Source organism: Oncorhynchus kisutch, linkage group LG5 (assembly GCF_002021735.2).
Source record: "Oncorhynchus kisutch isolate 150728-3 linkage group LG5, Okis_V2, whole genome shotgun sequence".
Classification (NCBI taxonomy): Eukaryota; Metazoa; Chordata; class Actinopteri; order Salmoniformes; family Salmonidae; genus Oncorhynchus; species Oncorhynchus kisutch.
The window spans coordinates 38,403,512-38,427,871 of NC_034178.2; the positions used below are offsets into that span (position 1 = coordinate 38,403,512).

General features: G+C 41.0%; 1 protein-coding gene across 2 annotated transcripts in view; it reads right to left on the minus strand.

Moving 5' to 3' along the window:
• The window catches only part of LOC109890192 (synaptoporin), a 33,490-nt gene extending 18,899 nt beyond the window's left edge, over positions 1-14,591 (minus strand). The window contains exons 1-2 of one of the 2 annotated variants that reach the window (XM_020482168.2): positions 14,462-14,587; positions 14,242-14,307 (exon numbers count right to left, since the gene is read on the minus strand). In XM_020482168.2, coding sequence (XP_020337757.1) covers positions 14,242-14,307; positions 14,462-14,479 — 84 coding nt within the window. In that variant the 5' untranslated portion in view covers positions 14,480-14,587. Of the gene's footprint in view, positions 1-14,241; positions 14,308-14,461 lie in introns of both variants that reach the window. The other variant, XM_020482169.2, reaches the window with a different exon arrangement.
• Positions 14,592-24,360: the final 9,769 nt, after the last annotated feature.

A 24,360-nucleotide genomic window follows, 5' to 3' on the forward strand; every position in this document is an offset into this window, starting at 1 on the left:
AGAATGGTCAAAGAAGTCTCCGAGCAATGGGCCATCGTGTACAATGGAGAAGAGTTAGAGAGTCTTTGCAGTGTGTAGATGGTGCAGGTATCATTGCATATTTCCCATCAACTAATGAACAACCACTATACCAGTCTGGTGTTAAGCTTTCTGTGCTGTATTGACGTATCCTGAAAATAGCATCTGCTCCTTTAGATTGAACGGTTATATCTCAGTTATTGTTTTCATATCTACAAAAAAATACGCTATTTTCTTTACTTTCGGAGAGCGAGCTGATCAAGGGGTCGAAAATGTAGCTATTGCCAGATGCTCACTGTTCGAGGAACAGGCCGTGGAAGCTTTATTGCTGGCAAAAGTGTCCATAACCAGAGGTAATTAAACTATTCTGTGTTTTTCTCTCTTCCGCCTGTCTTGTTGTACATGGAACCAGTCTCACATGGATTAATTTAAAAACCCTTAAGATGTCAGCTGCTAATTTTCAGATTTACACCATATGAACACATCCATTTTCACTGGACTATCTGTTGCTGCCAAGTCATAATTTCCCTGGGGGTTAGCCTTGCAATAACCAAGTGGTGAGACACAGCCCTCTATATTTAAATGTTTCAGGTACACTCTGATAGGTGTCTCCATCACATACAGTATCTTCTATTGACATTATCTTCTATTGTTTATCCTCATGTGTCTGTTTTTCAGCATAAAGTACTCTGTAGCCACTTATTGTGGACATCAGGTGAGACCACACACACACAATAACAGTCTCTCTCCTTCACTTCATCCCTCTCCCCCTTCTCCCCAAATCCTCTAGGTTATATCAGCTGTGTGTGTTGGAGAACCCCTCCCGCATCTGAACTGGCTGACACAGAGGGTACAGCATGATCATTGGGGAGAGGTCACTTGGTCGGGTCAACAGGAAGTATTATTAAAAATATGCTTTACATTGAAATACAGATAGAGATGTAGTAGTCCCAGAGTTAATGATCCAAGGTCAGTATTCCATTCACCTCCTGATGATTATGATGACTGACCGTGTTAGAATAAAAAAAACAAGGCCTAATCATGCTCTCTCTCTCTATCCATATGTCTCTCGACAGCAGGTATGTTTTGATGTGAGAGAGGAAGCCAGTCCCTTCATCACCACCTTAACTTCTTATGGATAGGGGGCAGCATTTTCACGTTTGGATGAAACGTGTGCCCAGAGTAAACTGCCTCCTACTCAGTCCCAGATGCAAATATATGCATCATATTAGTAGTATTGGATAGAAAACACTCTGAAGTTTCTAAAGCTGTTTGAATGATGTCTGTGAGTATAACAGAACTCATATGGCAGTCAAAAACCTGAGACAAAATCCAACCAGGAAGTGGGAAATCTGAGGTTTGTAGGTTTTCAACTCAGCCCCTATTGAATATACAGTGGGATATGGGTCATCTTGCACTTCCTACGGCTTCCACTAGATGTCAACAGTCTTTAGAACGTTGTTTCAGGCTTCTACTGTGAAGGGGGGTGAATGAGAAGGGAATGAGTCAGAGGTCTGCCAGCAGCCTCGGTCTCGTGATGCGCGGTCATGACAAAGTTACCTCTCGATCCATTGCTTTTCTACAGACAAATGAATTCTCCGGTTGGGACATTATTGAACATTCATGATAAAAACATCCTAAAGATTGATTCTATACATCGTTTGATTTGTTTCTACGACCAGTAATATAACTTTTGGGAATTTTTGTCTGACATTTCCGCCGCACTTGCCCGCGCCTCGTGAGTTTCGATTTGTTTACTAAACGCCCTAACAAAAGGAGGAATTTGGACATAAATGATGGACTTTATGGAACAAATCAAACATTTATTGTGGAACTGGGATTCCTGGGAGTGCATTCTGATGAAGATCATCAAATGTAAGTGAATATTTATAATGCTATTTCTGACTTATGTTGACTCCAACATGGCGGATATATTCTTGGGTTGTGTATGTCGTCTGAGCGCCGTACTCAGATTATTGCATGATTTGCTTTTTCCGTAAAGTTTTTTTGAAATCTGACACAGAGGTTGCATTAAGGAGAAGTATATCTTTAAATCTGTGAATAACACTTGTATCTTGTATTAATGTTTATTATGAGTATTTCTGTGATTTGATGTGGTTCTGTGCAAATTCACGGGATGTTTTGGAGGCAAAGCCAAATGTAAACTGAGGTTTTTGGATATAAATATGAACTTGATCGAACAAAACATACATGTATTGTGTAACATGATGAAGAATATCAGGTTAGTGATTAATGTTTTTGGTGACTCCTTTCTTTGCTTGGAAAATCACTGTATGCTTTCTGTGACTAGTTGCTGACCTAACATAATTATATGTTCTGCTTTCGCCAAAAAGCTTTTTTGAAATCGGACACTGTGGTTGGATTAACAAGAATTTTAACTTTAAAATGGTGCCTAATACTTGTATGTTTGAGAATTGAATTATGAGATTTCTGTTGATTGAATTTGACACCCTGCAATTTCATTGGCTGTTGGCGAGGGGTTCCACTAGCGGAACGGAGTGCTACACCTCTCCCACCTCGTCTTTGTTCCTTGTTTTATAATGCACACCATATGTGCATAGAAGTAGAGATTGAACTTTTATTTATAATATAATATTACAATTATCATAATTATAATGTATGTATTATGTATTTGTAACACCTGGATAATGAACTTCTTTCAATAAAGCGTTTCTCATTCTCCACGGGTTGAAATTAAGTATCTCATTGAAATACTATCCTGTGTCCTCAGATTAATGCAGATGAAGGGAGTTAGATATGCAGGTTTTTTTCTGTATATATGAATTACAAATCAACCTTTACTGAAATCATGTTTCTAGTCTATTGCATAGTTACAATGTGTAATCATTGATGTCCCAGGAGCAGGAGTGGTAAACACTGTTGAAGTGTATAATTGTAATACATACATGCAGACACAGCATCATTCAAAGAATGGAGTTTGATATGACTGAAAAATAATGTCTCAGAGATTCATACCTGAACCGCACATTTATTTGCCAAGGAAGAGTACATGATCAGTGAATATATTCAATGTACAGGCTACAATGTGGGAATCTCATGCGTGGTAATTACTACAGTACATGTGTATATAGGACTTGCATCCTTGGCACAATAAAGTTATTATATTCTACTCTATCCATAGGCTTCACTAATGCCATTCAGACTTGAAGTTGATACAACAAGTATGATAGCGGAGATTCATAGATTTGTATGAATATTAGTTCAGAACCTAATGTTTTGGGGTCCATACACAGATCGGCTACATACTGTAGCTAGCCACCCATCCATAGGCATACAGTTATTTTCATCATCCACTACACTAAGCAAGTAAATCGTTAGCTAGTTATGTTACTTCAGCTGCATTGCAAGGCAAGCTTATACAATTGTACATTCAATTTGCAGTAAATGTTTTAGCTAGCTAGATTCTTCACATTCACTGTTTCACAAGATGGCAACCTGGTTTGCTGGTTTTCTCAGGAGTCCTTAAAACATTAAACAACACAAATTACAAATGAATTCTCATGTAATAACACTAGCTAGCTAGCTGCCTAATGTTAGCTTATCAGATAACTTCCTAAATAGCGATTTCGTAAATTTACTTTATGACAAAAAAATATGGACAAACGTTTGTCTCTACATAAACTAACATATTCCTCTCAATTGTACATTTTTTCTTGACTCGTTATGACATTATAACTACTTATATTTGGTTCCACCGTAATGTTTTGTCAGCCATCTTCACCTAGGGACGGGTGGCTTGCGTCATTGGAACCACTCGATATGATTGGTCATATAAAAACCTTGGGACCCAAATGCATAATTAGTACTCTAACTCCCCCTTGTGGTGGTCTGGAGCAATGAAGCCATGACGCTGGGTACCTCTAAGTCCCATGGTGTAAGCTCACAACTTTTAAAGGAGGAACCACTGTAAGACTACTAGAAAAGACTTTGATCTCTGGTGGAAACACCAGAGACTTTCTGTCGACTGACTATCCAGCAGACGAACCGGCGATTGCAGAGAGGGACAACAAAGGCATACACTCGTAAATATGTAAATCACAATTTCTTTTCGAATGGGCGGTTATTCATGTTCAAAGTATTAGCATTTCCATGAATGTAGTTATTGACTGTAGGGACATGGGTCCTCTGAGTTTCCCACTCTTTAGCTGGCCCCACCCCTTTCCTTTGTCTACCAAGCCGTCATATCGGCTTAGCCCACTAGGGACTTTTCAGTGTATTATGTCGGTAACCAATGTATAACTATTGTGTGTGTGTGTTTATGTAATTCTGTGATTGATTAGTTAGTTAGTAAATAAATAATTAAGCCAATTTGTATATCGCTGATTCATAATTTATGTTAGGGTGCATGCAGATATCCAAGGGTTTGTAACATTTAGGAATGAGACTGATGAGGTAATAATAACATTAATAAGTGACTATAATAAATAAGATATGAAAATATCTGAAGAGTTAATTTGGGAAATAGAGACTCTTTAAACATTTTCTTGTGGTGCCCTGACTTCCTAGTTAATTAAAGTTTACATGATTACTTTAATCACGTTAGGAGTAATTACACAAAGAAAATTGATTTGATAATATAACAGTCTTCATATTTAATGATTGTCACGCTACGACAGTGCATAGGCCGATACATGATAGTTATTGTTAGATATCAATTAAACAGCTAACTATCAGTGATATTAGGCTACATTTAGAGTTAGCGATCTAGCTAACCACTCCCTAAGGTGATTAACTAGCCACAAATGAATTAACCTATGTGATATTAGTCCCCAAATAGATGTAGACAAATTAATCTCAATTTAACAAAAACATCTGAAAATTCTGGACCCCTATTCTGATACTAAAATAATAAGAATTTCCTAGTTGTCAAAACCCAAATTCATGACAATCACTGGTTTAGGTTGCACATAAAAATATATGGAATCATGCTGTTGTGCTTGAATAATACAATTTTAGTAGTCTAATACACGTATTAATGAAACACTTTGAATGATTTTATAATATAATAAGGCTACTATTTATTTATTATGTGACCCCATTGCAATTGTAGTGCGACCAACTGTAAATGTTAGTATGGGACCCTGTGACTATGCTCTTACACATACGTGAATTAAAGGATCTTTAGGCTCCCACACTAGACCCCAAATGGGAAATACAACTAAATGTTTTAAATGTTTTAAAATATGTCTTTTAAATGTTTTAAGTAATCAAAAAGTAATCAGATTATGTTAACGATGACTTTATTTTTCATGCAACTGTAATCAGTAACGGATTACATTTATCAAGTAACCTGCCCAACCATGCACACACACACACACACACACAGTTAGACACATTTCACATACACACATAGACATATTTCACATACACACAACAAGAGAGAGAGTGAGAGAGACAGAGAGAGAGCAATTCTAAACTCACATTAGGATAAAAGAAACCCGGGCCCACCCCATTCCCCCCCCTCCTTCCCTCTCTCCCCCTCTCTTTCCTGCAGCTGCCTCCATTCCCTATGATTTTTTTGTCATTTACCACTCTCGTTTATAGTGGAGGCCTTTGAACAGGCGAGTGTGTCATTGTGAAGGGGAGTGTGTGCTAAGCCCTGCGCCTGTGTGTATATCAGTCTCTCCCAGCTGGGCTCCTGGGGGAGGGATAAGACCTGGGAGAGAAGCCTGGATGTGGGCTCCAATGGAGACTGGGAGAACGCTGGGAAAGAGGCTAGAATGAGGGCCGGGGAATGATTTATATTCTTTTGTCCTTCTAAATGAAATTCTATCCACACAGATTACCCCATCAGTTACACATACAGTACACACAAGAAGCTACATCCCTAACCCCCCATGAAAACATACATGAGATACATTTTTGAGAAAGACGGCTAGGATGGGCTCATGGACTCAACGAGAATAGAACGAAAGCAAGAGTGAGAACGGAGGATGAGGTGAAATTCAAATAGTGAGAAGAAGAGAATGCGTGAGGGGGTGCTAGAGGGATCATTAAGTGTGTAGTACAGGTGGAGCGTATGACAAGGACACTGTATTCACTCAGTCAGTATCACTGAGGAGCCTAAGCACAGCATTCATCAGCTACACTTAGGTTCCCTCGGGCACTATAGACGCTGCTATCCACCTGTTCTATTAAAGACGTTAGGCCCACTTTGGGAACAAAAAGCCTGAAATCTTCTCTCTTTACGACTGCAGAAATCTGGACCATGTCTGCAACCTATTACATGTTTTGAACCACCATCAAAAAAACTCTGGGTCAAATAGAGTCTATACAACCAACCTGAATGCCAGGAACCCAGCTATTATACCATTGTTACCAACGGGGTTAGAAAAACTAAACAGGGACATGATCATCGCTACAGTACATCTCTCTGCTACTGTATTAAAGCCCACTTCAGGCTAACACGCTCAAGCTGTGCCTCTAAGAATATAAACACTCTCCAGTGACACTATGTGTGTGTGTGTGTGTGTGTGTGACACACACACACACAAATTAACACTGTTACCATTGACTAGTTAGGAAGCTACAAATGGATCTATTTTGGTAAAAATATGTATTCTTTAAATGGTCTTGGGCCGTGGTGAGCCTACAATTTCAATAATATCCTATTTTGTATATCATCCTCTCTTTCTACCTATCTAGTCTTGAAAGAGGACCATCTTAGATATGTAATACTGTACTTTTAAGGGGCATAACTAACCCAACACACACTGTGATAACAGTCCTGATCAAGACATTATGGTAGAATCAAGTTCTCATGGCAGTTGATCTCCCTACATGGTGAATGGTTTGTTCCCTGTCTAACCTATGACCCTTTCTCCCTATCTCCCCTGCTAAATCCCCCCACCCATCTCCCTGTAAGCTTGACTGACCATAAGCAGGCAGACAATCGCAATGTATTTTTATAACAGTGCTTCTTCATGCTCCTCTTCTCCCCTTGGGGTTTCCATGGCTACACAGCAGTGCAGTTAGTCAGCCTCAGCCACCAAACAGTAATATGATTTGACTGTGTGTGTGTGTGTGTGTGTGTGTGTGTGTGTGTGTGTGTGTGTGTGTGTGTGTGTGTGTGTGTGTGTGTGTGTGTGTGTGTGTGTGTGTGTGTGTTAGTACGCCTCCGCACCCAGCAGTGGTACAATCCAAACAAGTGTTTGTGTGTGTGGATGGTGGGACAGCAGTTATTCTTTGTGTGTATTGGGACAATCATTGGGTCTGTGAGCATACGTGACAGTGAATGTTTGTGCAAAAACCTATGAGTGAGTGTTAATTATACTATATGTAAGAGTTGACTCTTTTAGCAAAACGCCACTTTACATCCATATTACTGTGCAAGTGAAATTCTTTCTGTTTTACTAAAGAGACGAGACACAAACGAGACACAAAAGTCTGTTCACCTTGATGAATCTGTTAATAATGATTTTTGCTCTTCACACAATGGTGTATGATGTTACAGAACTACGAACTTGTGAATAAGTTGGTACTCCGTCTCTGGAGAAAAAGCAACACCAGACCATTACGCGCTTCAAGCTTTTCCCTGTAGAGTTTCACTCACTGAGTGAGTAGCGTTCTGCCCCTGGCTCTGACATTGGGCCCTCTGAGCAAACAGGATGGGTCAGGCTGTCCTTCTCCTGTCTGACTCGCAGACAGAGCCGAGCCCAGGCCAGGGAGGGACGTGAGCTCCTCTCTGACCTGGTGGGTTAGGGTTAGCAGGGCTAGATTCCAGCCTAAAGCTGCATCCACATGGGCCTTATGACATTGGATTGGAACTGAAGAGTTCATTTAGCTTTGCATTCTGTTGATCTTGTAGGTTTGAAGCCAGATAGTGTTTCTTGAAGCTTTGGAAATTGACATGATCTGACATTTGCTAATGTCCAGGGAGGTATGAGAGAGCAAGAGAGAGAAAGACACAGAGAGAGAGAGACAGAGACAGACAGAGAGAGGCAGAGAGAGAGACAGAGAGAGAAAGAGAAGGGGAGACAGAGAAAGACAGAGAGAGAAAGACACAGAGAGAGAGAGACAGAGAGAGACAGACAGACAGAGAGAGAGAGAGAGAGAGAGAGAGAGACAGAGAGAGAGAGAGAGAGAGAGAGAGAGAGAGAGAGAGAGAGAGAGAGAGAGAGAGAGAGAGAGAGAGACAAAGAGAGAGAGACAAAGAGAGAGAGACAAAGAGAGAGAGACAAAGAGAGAGAGAGACAGAGAGAGACAGACAGACAGGGAGAGACAGACAGAGAGAGACAGAGAGGAGATTAATACTCCCTTGAGAAGGTTGAGAAGGTGCATATTCAATAACAATTATTATCTGAAATGGCAATTCCTCTTATTCAGCACCGTTTGTGAAATAAAAATAGAGAAATCCCAACTTGTGTAAGGTTCTGTTTTCTTGAGCATTACCTATACGCTGTCCTATGAAAACAATCAAATTGTGTCTAGTTGAGGCACCTGAGAAAGTTGTATAAAATATTTCACAGTCACACTGAAGTCACAAATACTATACTGACATCTGACACAAATCCATATTTGTTTGTCAGCTGTCAGTATTCTGAAAGAAACCTATCATCTGACACAAGAGCGCTATGCTGCAGGCAAGACAGTGACTGTACACTAATACAACTAGTTCAGTATTAGGATGCCCACACATGCACACATAACACACACACACACACACACACACACACACACACACACACACACACACACACACACACACACACACACACACACACACACACACACACACACACACACACAGAGGAGTTGAAGCACATATCAAAGGCCAGCTTCTGCATAAATAAAGGTAAAATAAATTAAATAAATAAATGACTTGGGAGGGGAATTTACAGCTGTTTGGAGAATTGTGTGCCAGATACTGACAATAAAAAAGTTAAAGTAACCTTTATTTAACTAGGCAACTCAGTTTCTTAATTACAATGACGGCTTATCCCGGAGAACGCTGGGCCAATTGTGCGCCGCCCTATGGGACTCCCAATCACGGCCGGATGTGATGCAGCCTGGATTCAAACCAGGTACTGCAGTGACACCTCTTGCACTAAGATGCAGTGCCTTAGACCACTGCACCACTCGGGCACATGTGCCAGAGAGCCACAGCTGCAGATTCGGAAATGTATGGGAGATGACCCATACATCCATGTCTACTGGAAAGGTTATGGACCACATATAACTCTGGAATAATCATACACAAATAGATCATACAGACATAAAGATTGGTGACGTTGTGTGCAGGACAACACATTTGTGTTTTTAAAATGTCATTGGTAATGTAAATGTCAGCACGGACCTAAACCCATCAGATTAAATGTGAGCGGCTCATCAACAAACTGAACAAACAACCATTACTCTTCATCAATTTCAAAATAAGTCAGAACAAGTTTCCTCTACTACACTGTACATGCTTTGTAACGATTCTCCTCTTCGTCTGAGGAAGAGTAGTCAAGATCAGACCAACACGCAGCGTGGTAAGTGGTAAGTCTTCCTGGGGTCCATCAAAATTAAGGAAGCTATACATTTTAAAAACATTACAATACATTCATAACAGATTTCACAATATATTAAGTGTGTGCCTTCAGGCCTCTACTCTGCTACCAGATTTCTATAACAAAACATCTATGTGTACATGTATATATAGTGTTATCGTGAGATTGTATGCATGTGTCTATGTTTGTGTTGTTTCACAGTCCCCGCTGTTCCATAAGGTCTATTTGTATCTATTTTTTAATACAGATTTTACTGCTGGCATGAGTTACTTTATATGGAATAGAGTTCCATGATGTCATAGCTCTATGTAGTACTGTGCGCCTCCCATAGGCTGTTCTGGACTTGGGGACTGTGAAGAGACCTCTGTGGCATGTCTTGTGGGGTGTGCATGGGTGTTTGAGCTGTGTGCCAGTAGTTCAAACAGACAGCTTGGTGCATTCAACATGTCAATACCTCACACAAATACAAGTAGTGATGAAGTCAATCTCTTTTCCACTTTGAGCCAGGAGAGATTGACATGCATATTATTAATATTAGCTCTCTGTGTACATCCAAGGGCCAGCCGTGCAACCCTGATCTGAGCCAATTGCAATTTTCCTAAGTCCCTCTTTGTGGCACCTGACCACACGACTGATCAGTAGCGCCAGGTGTGACACAACTAGGAGCTGCCTTGTTGATAGCACTGTTAAGAATGCAGAGGAGCACTTTATTATCCAAGTTGGCAGCCAATCAGTCTGTCCGTTTGATTCTTGTGAACACAGTTGTAAGTGTTTTTATGTTTGAATGACCCTGATACTGTCTACAGAAGCAAACCCTTTTGATGTGAAGGTGGATGCTGTATAATACAACTGTTGATGGGAGACTCTGTTACAGAGGATTGTAAATATTTTTTTAGGCTGGATCATGTTGTTGTATTGTTATATGTTTTAATTCTGTAATGTATTGATTGTTGCTGCCTTCTTAGCCAGGTCTCGCCTGAAAAATCAACTCAAGATCTCAATGGGCTTTTCCTAGTTAAATAAAGGTACACAATTATAGACAGACATCTCCCCATTCTAGCTATTGTTCAATATGTTTCGACCATGACAGTTTACAATCCAAGGTTACTCCAAGCAGTTTAGTCTTCTCAACTTGCTAAATTTCCACATTATTCATTACAAGATTTAGTTGGGGTTTAGTGAATGATTTGTCCCAAATACAATGATTTAAGTTTTTTTAAATATTTAGGACCAACTTATTCCTTGCCACCCATTCTGAAACTAACTGCAGCTCTTTGTTGAGTATTGCTGACATTTCAGTCGCTGTGGTAGCCGACGTGTATAGTGTTGAGTCATCCGCATACATAGACACTCAAAGCCAGTGGCATGTCGTCAGTAAAGAAAAAAAAAAGAGTAAGGGGCCTAGACAGCTGCCCTTGGGAATTCCTGATTATACCTAATTTTGCTTTCCAAAAGTTTACTACGGGTTGGTAACAGGCTGATTGCTCGGCTATTTGAGCCAGATAAGGAGGATTTACTATTCTTAGGTAGGCAAATAGTAGGCTTAACCTCTCTAGGGGGTGTGCTATGGTAGCATCCCACCTGGCCAACATCCAGTGAAATTGCAGAGCGCCAAATTCAAAAACAGAAATACACATTTGAAAAATTAATAAAACATACAAGTGTTATACATAGGTTTAAAGATGAACTTTTTGTTTATCCAACCACGGTGTCAGATTTCAAAAAGGCTTTACGGCAAAAGCATACCATGCGATTATCTTTTTTTCTCCCCAATTTTGTGATATCCAATTGGTAGTTATAGTCTTGTCCCATCGCTGCAACTCCCCTACGGACTCAGGAGAGGCGAAGGTCAAGAGCCAAGACACACTTCTTAACCCAGAAACACCATCCAGCTGGTGATCGAAGTCAGCTTGCAGATGCCTGGCCCGTCACAAGGAGTCGCTAGAGCGTGATGGGACAAGGAAATCTCGGCCAGCCAAACCCGACGCTGGGCCAATTGCGCACCGCCTCATGCGTCTCCAGGTCACGGCCAACTGTGACACAGCCTGGGATCAAACCCAGGTCTGTATGGTTGCTCATCATTACACACTGACCAACAAATAATCTTCACATCAACAACATAGGAATCACTACAAAACTTCTTGTATGACTTCTTATACACAATATTAGGCCCAGCCTTTGTAACTTTGGATTTCCTAGATATGGCTACTATATTGTGATCACTACATCTAATGGATTTGGATACAGCTTTCAAACAAATTTTGTCAGCATTAGTAAAGAGATTATCAATAAATCTTGATGATTTCATTCCTGTGCTGTTTGTAACTACCCTGGTAGGTTGATTGACAACCTGACCCAGGTTGCAGGCACTAGTTACAGTTTGATGCTTTCTCTTGAGTGTGCAGCCTGATGAATGCCAGTTAATATTTAAATCACTCAGAAAGTATAATTAATAAACATTTATTTTTAAACAGACGGAATTCCCGGTGTTTCTATGTTAAACAGTTTGTTATAATATTTCAGTGTTCTGTGATGTATATAAAGTGTAATATTGGGACGCAAACTTAAAGTTTAATACATTTCAACTCTATATCTGACATATAGACAATAACCATGTGTATTAGGTGTATACTTTTGTTTCAGAGTAGATTTGTTTAAGACTACCAAGAAACACTATGTGACCCTGATTTAGCCCACTGCAGTAAAAGGTTCAAATCTTCTAGGACAGCTAACATCTTCAACAGCTAAGCTGCATGGCACAGCTACAAAAACAAAGACCTTTGTTAGATACCCCTCTTGTAATATTATCTCTGTTGTAACTTGAGCTGCTGTACCAAACCCCCCTTCTTGTTCATGTCTTGTTGCTGTGCAGATCATGTGACTGCTATCAATTTTTTTATTTGTCATTGATAAAAACAACAAATACATTTTTTTTTAAATCAATTTTAAAAAACTTGAATACATTTGGGTCTATGACTTGAGTAATGATTTGTAGCCTATCATGCATTTGTAAGCACTGTTAGCCAAAGACAAATAACACATTCCTCATGATGAAATGATGTGCAGAATGACAAAGACAACTGCCATCAGAGCTGCTAATAAGAATCTGCAATAGTAAAGATACTGAAGATGACCCAGGTTACCCAGGTTATCTCTGTTTTGTCCGACCGGGGTCATTCGTACTAACAAAGCTGAATCAATTAAATCACCCTTGAGAATCACAGTGTGCAGTGGGTTGATTGTCTGTGTGTCACTATGCTCGTGGTTGGGAAATGTCTGTGTGTCACTATGCTCGTGGTTGGGAAATGTCTGTGTGTCACTATGCTCGTGTTTGGGAAATGTCTGTGTGTCACTATGCTCGTGGTTGTGAAATGTCTGTGTGTCACAATGCTCGTGGTTGTGAAATGTCTGTGTGTCACTATGCTCGTGGTTGTGAAATGTCTGTGTGTCACTATGCTCGTGGTTGTGAAATGTCTGTGTGTCACTGTGCTCGTGTTTGGGAAATGTCTGTGTGTCACTGTGCTCGTGGTTGGAAATTATGGGTCTATGGACTCGTGCTGCTTACGCCAAATCCTGACTCTGCCATCAACATGACACAACAGGAACTGGGATTTGTAGGACCAGGTGATGTTTTTGCACTCCTCAATTGTCCAGTGTTAGTGATCGCGTGCCCACTGGATCCACTTCTTCTTGTTTTTAGCTAATAGGAGGGGAACCTCCTATTGTCTGCTGCAATAGCCCATCCGAGACACGACTGAGGAGTTGCATTCCGAGATGCAGGAGTTGCATTCCGGGATGTGGTTCTGCACACCACTGTTGTACAGCACCGCTATTTGTCTGTTTGTGGCCCGCCTGTTAGCTTGCACGATTCATTCTCCTTCGACCTCTCTCATCAACAAGCTTTTTTTTGCCCACAGGACTGCCACTGACTTAATGTTTGTTTGTCAAACCACACTTGGTAAACCATAGACACTGTTGTGCATGAAAAGCTCAGGGGGGTGGCTGTTTCTGAGATTCTGGATCTGGCGCGACTGACACCATCGATCATACCACACTCAAAGTCACTAGTTTTTCCCATTCTAACATTCAATCAAACAATAACTGATTTCCTCAATGTCTGTCTGCCTGATTTATATAACAAGCCAAGGCCAAGTGATTCACTGTCTGTAGGATGATCCATTTTCTGTCCTGCTTCACTGCGATCTCTTTCAGGCAAAAGGTTAGTTTTTAGGTGTTGTTGTTCTCCAGCCTCCCGGTGAAGACCTAACAGAGCAGCGATTACTTAAATAAACGTGAACTAGTTGGTCACGGTAAAGCAGCTTGTTCACGCGCTGGGACGGTTACTCGTCTGAGAAATAGTAACACATCATCAGCGACACAGAACACAATTACGATAATTCAAAGTTTCACCTGAGAGTAATGGAAATGAATGTAAACAAAAAACGTACAGTATAGCCTGCTATAACGCTGATTTACTCGCAAAAACACGAGACCCCTTGGGTAAACATGAAAGGCGAAATTATATTTCAGTGCGCAAATGTAGCCTAAATATGACTGCTATGCTATATTTCGCAGACACTAACGTTAATACATATGATGAATAAATTGACTGGCAACTGTAAACGTATTTTCTATCATTTAGTTATTTCATGCTAAACAAATATGTGTTTCTGCAAACACTCAAACTTACCCATTCCAAAACGCGGATAAATCCAAGAGGTAATTTAAGCACTTGAAATGTCCCAACAGACACGAGCTAATGGAATGACAACAATAACATAGGAAAAAATACACAAAATATGTCATGTTTGTATAGCCTATTTGACATGTAAGCCTACATTGTTAAAAATAAGTAATAATGGCTATTATTTTGAGACCTGACAAAACAAATGTACAATCAACAAACATACCTCATTAGCTGATAACATTTTCAAAATACCTATCTCCTTGTTCAGTATGAGAAAACAATTGTACAGAGTTACCCAAACCGCTTGATGTCTATGCCTCGCGTGTGTAAGACTCTCGGCTCTTATTGCTACTACACGGAAAAACCCGAGCTTTCGTCAGCTTGTTGAAAAATTAAACACCATAGAGACAGACGGGGATTGGCTTCACGGAAATGAACGATGACTTCAAGATTTTACGATTGGATAAGATTTATTTTGTTATCGATTTAGGCTACGATGTGTTTATTGTTTGAACTGCCTCTCCTCCCCACGTCGGAGATGGATGAGAGTATGTGATTGTAACCGAGTGCCTGCATGTCGTCTCGAGGCGCCACGCATTAGTCTGGTCGTATAAGTAGAAAAATATAACTTATTAATAATGCATCATTTTGTAGGTTACATGCCTGCGTGCATGCAGCGCATGCACTATCAATAGACTGAGAAATCCTACGAAATGCCTTTGACCTGTGGGTATTTTCTTGTGACTCCACCATCTGTAGCCCATTCAGGATGAACCCGTCATCTGTCCCTCTGTAATGGTTGTGCTTTGTGCAGAATAATAACCCCCAAATCACTCGCCTATGGCTCCAAAAGCATCAAAATGGACCTCTTTTATAAGAGGTCATTTCTCTGAATTCTGGAAATATGGGCTATATTCAGATGTAACTTCCATTACTTGTAGGCTACATAAATTATGTGGATTATTATAGAATTTGAGTGAATATGCCTAAATTGCTCAGAACAAAACAGTCAGAGAACATTGCAGATATAAATGGACTAAATGGACTATATTCCAATTCTATGTGAATGGTTCTTAGAGTTATGTCATTCTGAAGGATCCCTTGTGTGATTCCCAGACAAAGTCAACATGGCTGCTGGCTAAACACAATCCAAGGGCAAATAGGTATGTAACTCACTGAAGACATAATGTTATGTAATGTGAAGCAGGGACTGTTTTCAAGACTGAGTTGTACTCCTGTGTAGTCAGTGTACAGTCAGATTCAAATGCCCTGATGAATTATCATTTGCCTGACATTTTTGTTGTTGTTGATAAGGACATCTTTGTGTGAATATTATGATGAAAACATGAACCAGATTTTCCTTGTATTTTTCTGTTAATATGATGTTCCCTTGCTGTGTGATAGCCATTCCTAGCCACCCCACTGGAGGTTGAGCAATTTCTCATCTAATTAGCCAGCCGAGGCAGATACAAGAGAGCTGGACTGTAAACTAACTGTAGGCAAGATGATGGTGAGCAAGCGAGGCTTCCTGTGTCTGCTATAGAGATGACAATTCCAGTAGAGATAAGTCAAAACCAGGCTGACAGTGTGGCTAATTTGACAAAATCTCTTCTCACACCACCCCACCTCCTCCCGTTTTACTCTTGCTCACAAACATCCCTCTCTTCTCCTTTCCCTTTTCTCCCCCTCTCTCCGTCTGTCTGAATTGCTTTGTCCTAGCGATTAGAAAACTGTTAGATCCGATTGGCCTAATATTTTCATCACAGTAAATCAAAAAGAAGTGAGCAGGAAGAATAGAAGATCTCATGTATAGTTTATCCATTTAGTAGGATGTGATTTTTTTCGTAAGCTGACTGTTTCTGAAAGGGCTGCCTGCCATGAATTTGTTGAGCCAGCAAACTCTACAGGCTTACCAGGATCAATAAAACTATGCTTAATACAATGATTGAGCATGGTGCGATGATGTTGACTGATAATGATTTAAATAATCACTTTTCTACGGAGTACAGGTGCCATCTCAACATATATATATATACAAAAGTATGTGGACACCCATTCATGTTAGTGGATTCGGCTATTTCAGCCACACCCGTTGCTGACAGGTCTATAAAATCGAGCACACAGCCATGCAATCTCCATAGGAAAACACCGGCAGTAGAATGGCCTTACTGAAGAACTCAGTGACTTTCAACATGGCACCGTCATAGGATGTCACCTTTCCAGCAAGTCAGTTCGGCAAATTTCTGCCCTGCTAGAGCTGTCCCTGTCAACTGTAAGTCCAGGTTGGATGCGCGCTGTGTTAAGAAGCAGTGCGGCTTGGTTGGGTTGTATATCTGAGGAAGCATGACTTTCAACCTTCGTCTCTCCCGAGCCCATACGGGAGTTGTAGCGATGAGACAAGATAGTAGTTACTAACAATTGGAGACCATTGGGGAGAAAAAGGGGTAAAATTAATTACATTTTTACAGTTCTATTATTCATATCATAGGCCTAACAGTACTATTAGGCCTATGATATGAATTGTATGGAGGGTGTACTGTTTCTGTATGTTAATGTGTAGGTGTACAGTGCATTCGGAAAGTATTCAGACCCCTTGACTTTTTCCACATTTTGTTACGTTACAGCCTTATTCTAAAATTGATTAAATATTTTTTTCCTCACCAATCTGCATCTAGTACCCTATAATGACAAAGCAAAAACAGTTTTTCTTTACATTTAAGCAAACATATTAAAAAAATATCACATTTACTTAAGTATTCAGACCATTTATTCAGTACTTTCTTGAAGCACGTTTGGCAGCAATTACAGCTTTGAGTGTTCTTGGGTATGACACTACAAGCTTGGCACACATGTATTTGGGGACTTTCTCCCATTCTTCTATGCAGATCCTCTCAAGCTCTGTCAGGTTGGATGGGGAGCGTTGCTGCACAGCTATATTTAGGTCTCTCCAGGAATGTTCGATCGGGTTCAAGTCCAGGCTTTGGCTGAGCCACTCAACGACATTCAGAGACTTGTCCCGAAGCCACTACTACGTTAGCTTGACTTTGTGCTTAGGGTCGTTATCCTATTAGAAGGTGAAGGCGCTTTGGAGCAGATTTTCATCAAAGTTCTCTCAAAGTTCTCTCTGTACTTTGATCTGTTCATCCTTCCCTCGATCCTGACTAGTCTCCCAGTCCCTGCTGCTGAAAAACATCCCCACAGCATGATACTGCAACCACGATGCTTCACCGTAGGTATGGTGCCAGGTTTCCTCCAGAGGCGACGCTTGGCATTCAGGCCAAAAAGTTACATTTTGGTTTCATCAGACGAGAGAATCTTGTTTCTCATTGTCTGAGAGTTGTTAGGTGCCTTTTGGCAAACTCCTAGCGGGCTGTCATGTGGCTCTTACTGAGGATTGGCTTCCGTCTGGCCACTCCACCATAAAGGCCTGATTGGTATAGTGCTGCAGAGATGGTTGTCCTTCTGGAATGTTCTCTCATCTCCAAAGATTAACTCTAGAGCTCTGTCAGAGTGACCATCGGGTTCTTGATCACCTCCCTGACCAAGGCCCTTCTCCCCCAATTGCTCAGTTTGGCTGGGCAGCCAGCTCTATGAAGAGTCTTGGTGTTTCCAAACTTCTTCCATTTAAGAATGATGGAGGCCACTGTGTTCTTTGGGACCTTCAATGCTGCAGAAATGTTTTGGTACCCTTCCCCAGATCTGTGCCTCGACACAACCCTGTCTCAGGGCTCTACGGACAATTCATTCGACCTCATGACTTGGTTTTTGCTCTGACATGCACGGTAAACTATACGACCTTATGTATACAGGTGTGTGCCTTTCCAAATAATGTCCAATCATTTTAATTTACCATAGGTGGACTCCAATCAAGTTTTAATGGAAACAGGATGCACCTTAGACTCAATTTCGAGTCACATAGCATAGGGTCTGAATACTTATGAAAATAAGGTATTAATCATATAATTACATTTCTAAAAACCTGCTTTCACTTTGTCATTGATGAGTGTTGTGTGTAGATTGCTGAGGAATATGTTTAAAAAAAATCTATTTTAGATTAAGGCTGTAACACAACAAAATGTGGAAAAAGTAAAGGGGGTCTGAATACTCTCCGAAGCCACTGTATGTGTGTTTTCATTCAACTTCCAAACCTTTCCCTTGAGATATAAAAAAAAAGATGGGAAGGATGTTGTGTTGGGAAGAGAGTTGAGTTATTGACTAGACTGGTGGGGGTTGTGTGTGTAGGTGGCTCGGCTTGGCTGGGTGGTCTGGCTGGAATTTGATATAGAGGATGACTTAAAGAAAATAAAAAGTTGTCTTGTACTTTATTTGTACGAGTTGTTCATTTGTTAGGCTATTGGTTAAAGGTGCTATTATCATGGATCTAGTTCAGTCTTATCAATCACTGAAACATATTTAATCATCTCTCACCTAGCTTGATGTCACGTTCTGACCTTTATTTCCTTTGTTTTGTCGTTATTTAGTATGGTCAGGGCATGAGTTGGGGTGGGCAGTCTATGTTTGTTTTTCTATGATTTTGGGATTTCTATGTTTCGGCCTAGTATGGTTCTCAATCAGAGGCAGATGTCGTTAGTTGTCTCTGATTGAGAATCATACTTAGGTAGCCTGGGTTTCACTGTTTGTTTGTGGGTGTTTGTTTCCGTGTCTGTGTTTGTCGCCACACGGTACTGTTTCATAATAGATTGTGTATAAATGCAGAAAATGTGGTTTAGATGCCCCCCAAAAATGGGAGGGCCCCCAGACCCCCTACCAAGCTACTGTATGTCCCCCTCTGCAAATAACACTGCTGGGTGATTTAAAAATATATAGTTAATCGATCAATAATTTAATAATACTCTTAACAAAAATGTGTATTTTTAATTAACAATATGTAGAAAGCTATGAGTATAGAAATGTTCCAAACTTTTGTGATACAGCACATTTAAAAAATATATGGAAAATAGAATTCAAAACTGGATGGTGTTCAGAGATAGATGGGAGGGGTTGAGGGTAGCTGAAGGATGGGATGAAAAACAAACAAAATATAAATATTGTAAAATATACTGTGTCCGTAAAATGTATATAGTATGTATAAGCTGAAAGTAGAAGCCTAAATGTTGTTGTCCATTAGTTTACTCCAATTAGGTGAGGGATGGTAGGGTTAGGGGAAAATAATAAAGGAAAATATATTTTGAAATATATATATATTTACAAAAAATATATATGGGGGATTGGAAATGATGCAGCCAAATACATTGATGGAAGCCATAATCTACCTGCCTAATTAAAGAAATAAAGCAGATTTTTGTTATTTTGTTATTATTATATCCCCCCCCCCACTTTTAAAACCAAAGTTGCGCCCCTGCCAAAAACACATGATTTTTTTGCATGTGTGTGTGAGTGAATGTTGGACATGTTTGTTCAATCAGAGACACAGTTGTGACAGTGGTATGGTAGTCGTGGGGTACAGGCTTAGTGGGCCCATCATTTTTATTCCCAGCACCCAGACCTCCATAGGCTTGTTTACAACTAACCCTGACCTTTGCAGCCATTAGCTATCTTCAATTTTAGCTACATGTTCGAACTTTAGCATTGCCCCTACTTAAATCAAATATATCTACACACATTGGTTATAAACCTGATATAAGTTTGATGAATCTAATGACAAAGTAGGTGATGCCATCGCAAAATCTGTTTAAAAAAAAACCCCGTTCTGACCTCAAAATCAGATTTCTGGCAATAAAATCTGCAGAGTCTATAACAAGGGCTGCGATCCAAACACTTAAAAAACACACCCTATCCCCTCAGTCCTCAAATTAAGTGGACACTTCTGATGACGTATCACTTCGTCTGGCGAGTATACACTTGCAGGGCAAGGGAGGAAGGAATGATTTTTAAATGGACCACCCTTGGCCGGAAATTCGTCACTCACACAAAGATTTCATCCACCAGTAGCTTGTGGGTGCTTTACATGCGCTACAGTCAATTATGAGTGCAGGTCTACTTATATTAAATATATAATTACTAATATACGCCTACTGTATGATAGCTAGCAAATTAATTAGCTAACTAACGTTAGCCTGCCTAGCTGGAACTTCTGACGACCGAAAATGTTTTATTTCTACAACTTCCAAATGATAACCAAACAAAACATATTTACCTTTTACGAGGCATGTCATGTGCATTAGTAGCACAATGTGTAACTTATTTACATTCGTTTTTACCTACACTTGTATGTTGACTTCTCCATTGATATGTTTTTTAAGTTTTCGCTGACTTTTCTTAGTGGATGTACAATCGTCGCCAATTGAATTATGGGGAGTTTCAGGCCCCGAAGTGAAGTACACTCGCAAAGCCGACTAAAAATTAAGGATGAGGGGCTTAAGTTGCAAACTTCCCTTGCTTGGCTAATCATTTGGACCGCCCTCCAAGATGGCAACGGGCATTCCCCCAAGGGCATAAGGCGAGGGTAAGTGTACGAGGGTGTGTCTTTTAAGTGTTTTGACTGCAGGCAAGGTCTTGCTTCTTCACATGAGGGTTGAGGACTAATCTGACCATGTGCACATGATTCTAACTTGTTCCCGCCTGGAGATATTGAGAGTGTACAATCCTGTGTTACAACCACCCCTGGTCTCCCCACTGACACCTCAAATGTTCTACTGCTTGAGCTCCTGTTCCTCTTATATAATATTATCTCAAAAGTATTGTAGAGCTCCCGCACCTAAATATAAACAGTGACAGCACCCAAACCTATTTTAGTACAAGTCAAGCACTGATAAGAAATAATCAGGCAGGCCTATTTTATGACATTTCCACTGGTTCAGAGAATGACATTTTTCCCTTTCACGCTGAGTGGTTACCAGAAAGGGAGACAGCTGGAAAGATTTTTCAAATACATTGAGGAACTATTATCATTCTCAATGGATGTAAAAACAGACGTTGTTTGCCGTTTGAGGTGAAGAAAACATTACTTTGAGAAGCTACACAGCTCATTAGTGGTGGTGCATTAAGCCAATCCAAAATACTATAATTTGTGCACAGTAAATTACAGTAAATTACAGTAAATTACAGTAAAAAATAGCCTACAGGCCTATTTCTAAGCAAGGTGCACATCCTTACTCAACATAGACCAGAGCGCTCCAAACAAAAGACAATGACTAAATTGAATTGACAAAATTTGGTGAAATAAACCAAAAGTTGTTTCTCACAAGTGTAGCATAGGTTGTGCGCTCTGCAAACAATGTGGCCACTCCGACAATAAGAAGGGTACAAGGAACAATAATATATTGAATGCATTAACAGAAATTACCATAACCAAACAAACACTGTAGATTAGAAATGATAGGAATTAAAGGTAAATGTACTACTAGCAAACAATTCACACAATGAAGTTATGAAACAATGAATGTGCACAAATTGGCGGGAGAGAGCGCATTCTAGCGAGAGAAGTGCATTATGCATCTGGGCTCTGATGTCTACATTGGCCATGCAGCGCTCATACTTCTTGCTCATCACGGGGTAGTGCAGAGCTGTTGCCAAGGAAGTTGTCAAGGAAGTGAGTTTGTGTTTATACAGGATATTCCGCCCCCATCTACTGTCAACCAATCATGTCAATGCGGAGTTATACAGAGCCCTCGACATTGTTACAACATTTGGGAGCCATATGGCGATGCGGTATAGATCTCAATTTGGCCTCTGCATGCCTCTGGAGGCTCGCATATATATATTTGCACACATCTCAGTGAACTAATCCATTGCGGAGGCCTAGACTAAAAAACAATTTATGCTTGATCCGAAAATGTTGTCAATGGCGCCATATGGAGGCACCATTGACAACATTTTCGGATCAAGCATAAATTGTTTTTTAGTCTAGGCCTCCGCAATGGATTAGTTCACTGAGATGTGTGCAAATATATATATATAAGATGCAAAGATCGAAGATTGCGTCCCAACAACTGGGGTACCTTGTAATGTGTCCAAGGCGAATGTGCAGAGTTCTTGTAAAGACAGGATTGAAACTCTTGGACTGTGCATTTAATGAGTGGTGTCAGGTAGCCTAGTGGTTAGAGCGTTGGCCTAGTAACGGAAAGGTTGCAAGATCAAATCCCCGAGCAGACAAAGTAGTAATCTGTTGTTCTACCCCTGAACAAGGCAATCTTCCTTTAAATAAAGGTCCAATTTAAAATATACACTGCTCAAAAAAATAAAGGGAACACTTAAACAACACAATGTAACTCCAAGTCAATCACACTTCTGTAAAATCAAACTGTCCACTTAGGAAGCAACACTGATTGACAATACATTTCACATGCTGTTTTGCAAATGGAATAGACAACAGGTGGAAATTATAGGCTATTAGCAAGACCACCTCAATAAAGGAGTGGTTCTGCAGGTGGGGACCACAGACCACTTCTCAGTTCCTATGCTTCCTGGCTGATGTTTTGGTCACTTTTGAATGCTGGCGGTGCTTTCACTCTAGTGGTAGCATGAGACGGAGTCTACAACCCACACAAGTGGCTCAGGTAGTGCAGCTCATCCAGTATGGCACATCAATGCGAGCTGTGGCAAGAAGGTTTCCTGTGTCTGTCAGCGTAGTGTCCAGAGCATGGAGGCGCTACCAGGAGACAGGCCAGTACATCAGGAGATGTGGAGGAGGCCGTAGGAGGGCAACAACCCAGCAGCAGGACCGCTACCTCCGCCTTTGTGCAAGGAGGAGCAGGAGGAGCACTGCCAGAGCCCTGCAAAATGACCTCCAGCAGGCCACAAATGTGCATGTGTCTGCTCAAACGGTCAGAAACAGACTCCATGAGGGCCCAACGTCCACAGGTGGGGGTTGTGCTTACAGCCCAACACCGTGCAGGACGTTTTTCATTTGCCAGAGAACACCAAGATTGGCAAATTCGCCACTGGCGCCCTGTGCTCTTCACAGATGAAAGCAGGTTCACACTGAGCACATGTGACAGACGTGACAGTCTGGAGACGCTGTGGAGAATGTTCTGCTGCCTGCAACATCCTCCAGCATGACCGGTTTGGCGGTGGGTCAGTCATGGTGTGGGGTGGCATTTCTTTGGGGGGCCGCACAGCCCTCCATGTGCTCGCCAGAGGTAGCCTGACTGCCATTAGGTACCGAGATGAGATCCTCAGACCCCTTGTGAGACCATATGCTGGTGCGGTTGGCCCTGGGTTCCTCCTAATCCAAGACAATGCTAAATCTCATGTGGCTGGAGTGTGTCAGCAGTTCCTGCAAGAGGAAGGTATTGATGCTATGGACTGGCCCACCCATTCCCCAGACCTGAATCCAATTGAGCACATCTGGGACATCATGTCTCACTCCATCCACCAACACCACGTTGCACCACAGACTGTCCAGGAGTTGGCAGATGCTTTAGTCCAGGTCTGGGAGGAGATCCCTCAGGAGACCATCCGCCACCTCATCAGGAGCATGCCCAGGCGTTGTAGGGAGGTCATACAGGCATGTGGAGGCCACACACACTACTGAGCCTCATTTTGACTTGTTTTAAGGACATTTCATCAAAGTTGGATCAGCCTGTAGTGTGGTTTTCCACTTTCATTTTGAGTGTGACTCCAAATCCAGACCTCCATGGGTTGATAAATTTGATTTCCATTGATAATTTTTGTGTGATTTTGTTGTCAGCACATTCAACTATGTAAAGAAAAAAGTATTTAATAAGAATATTTCATTCATTCAGATCTAGGATGTGTTATTTTAGTATTCCCTTAATTTTTTTGAGCAGTGTATATATATATATCATAACTCATACAGTCTGGCGAGTGAGGGGCTGTCTGCCAGAGAGCAGCTAACGGACAGTATAGCGAAGAGGAAGAAAGAAACATACTGGTTACCCAGATTTCCTAATCCTAAACAGTAGAGCAGCTATGTGTCTGGTCTGTCTTGCCCCAACTCTGAGGAGGTTATAAAGAGCAGAATATTTCCCCAAACGCTTGGGGAGGTAGAGTGGTCAGTGTCCGGACTGCGTGAAACAAGCACAGGTGGAGGAAGATGCTGAAACGTTGTAGACTTGCGAGTTCCAAATAGGTGTATAGGGCTCTTGGCCCTGAAAAAGGCGCAGTTTCCCCCTCCCCTTTCTTGAACCAAAAGGTATG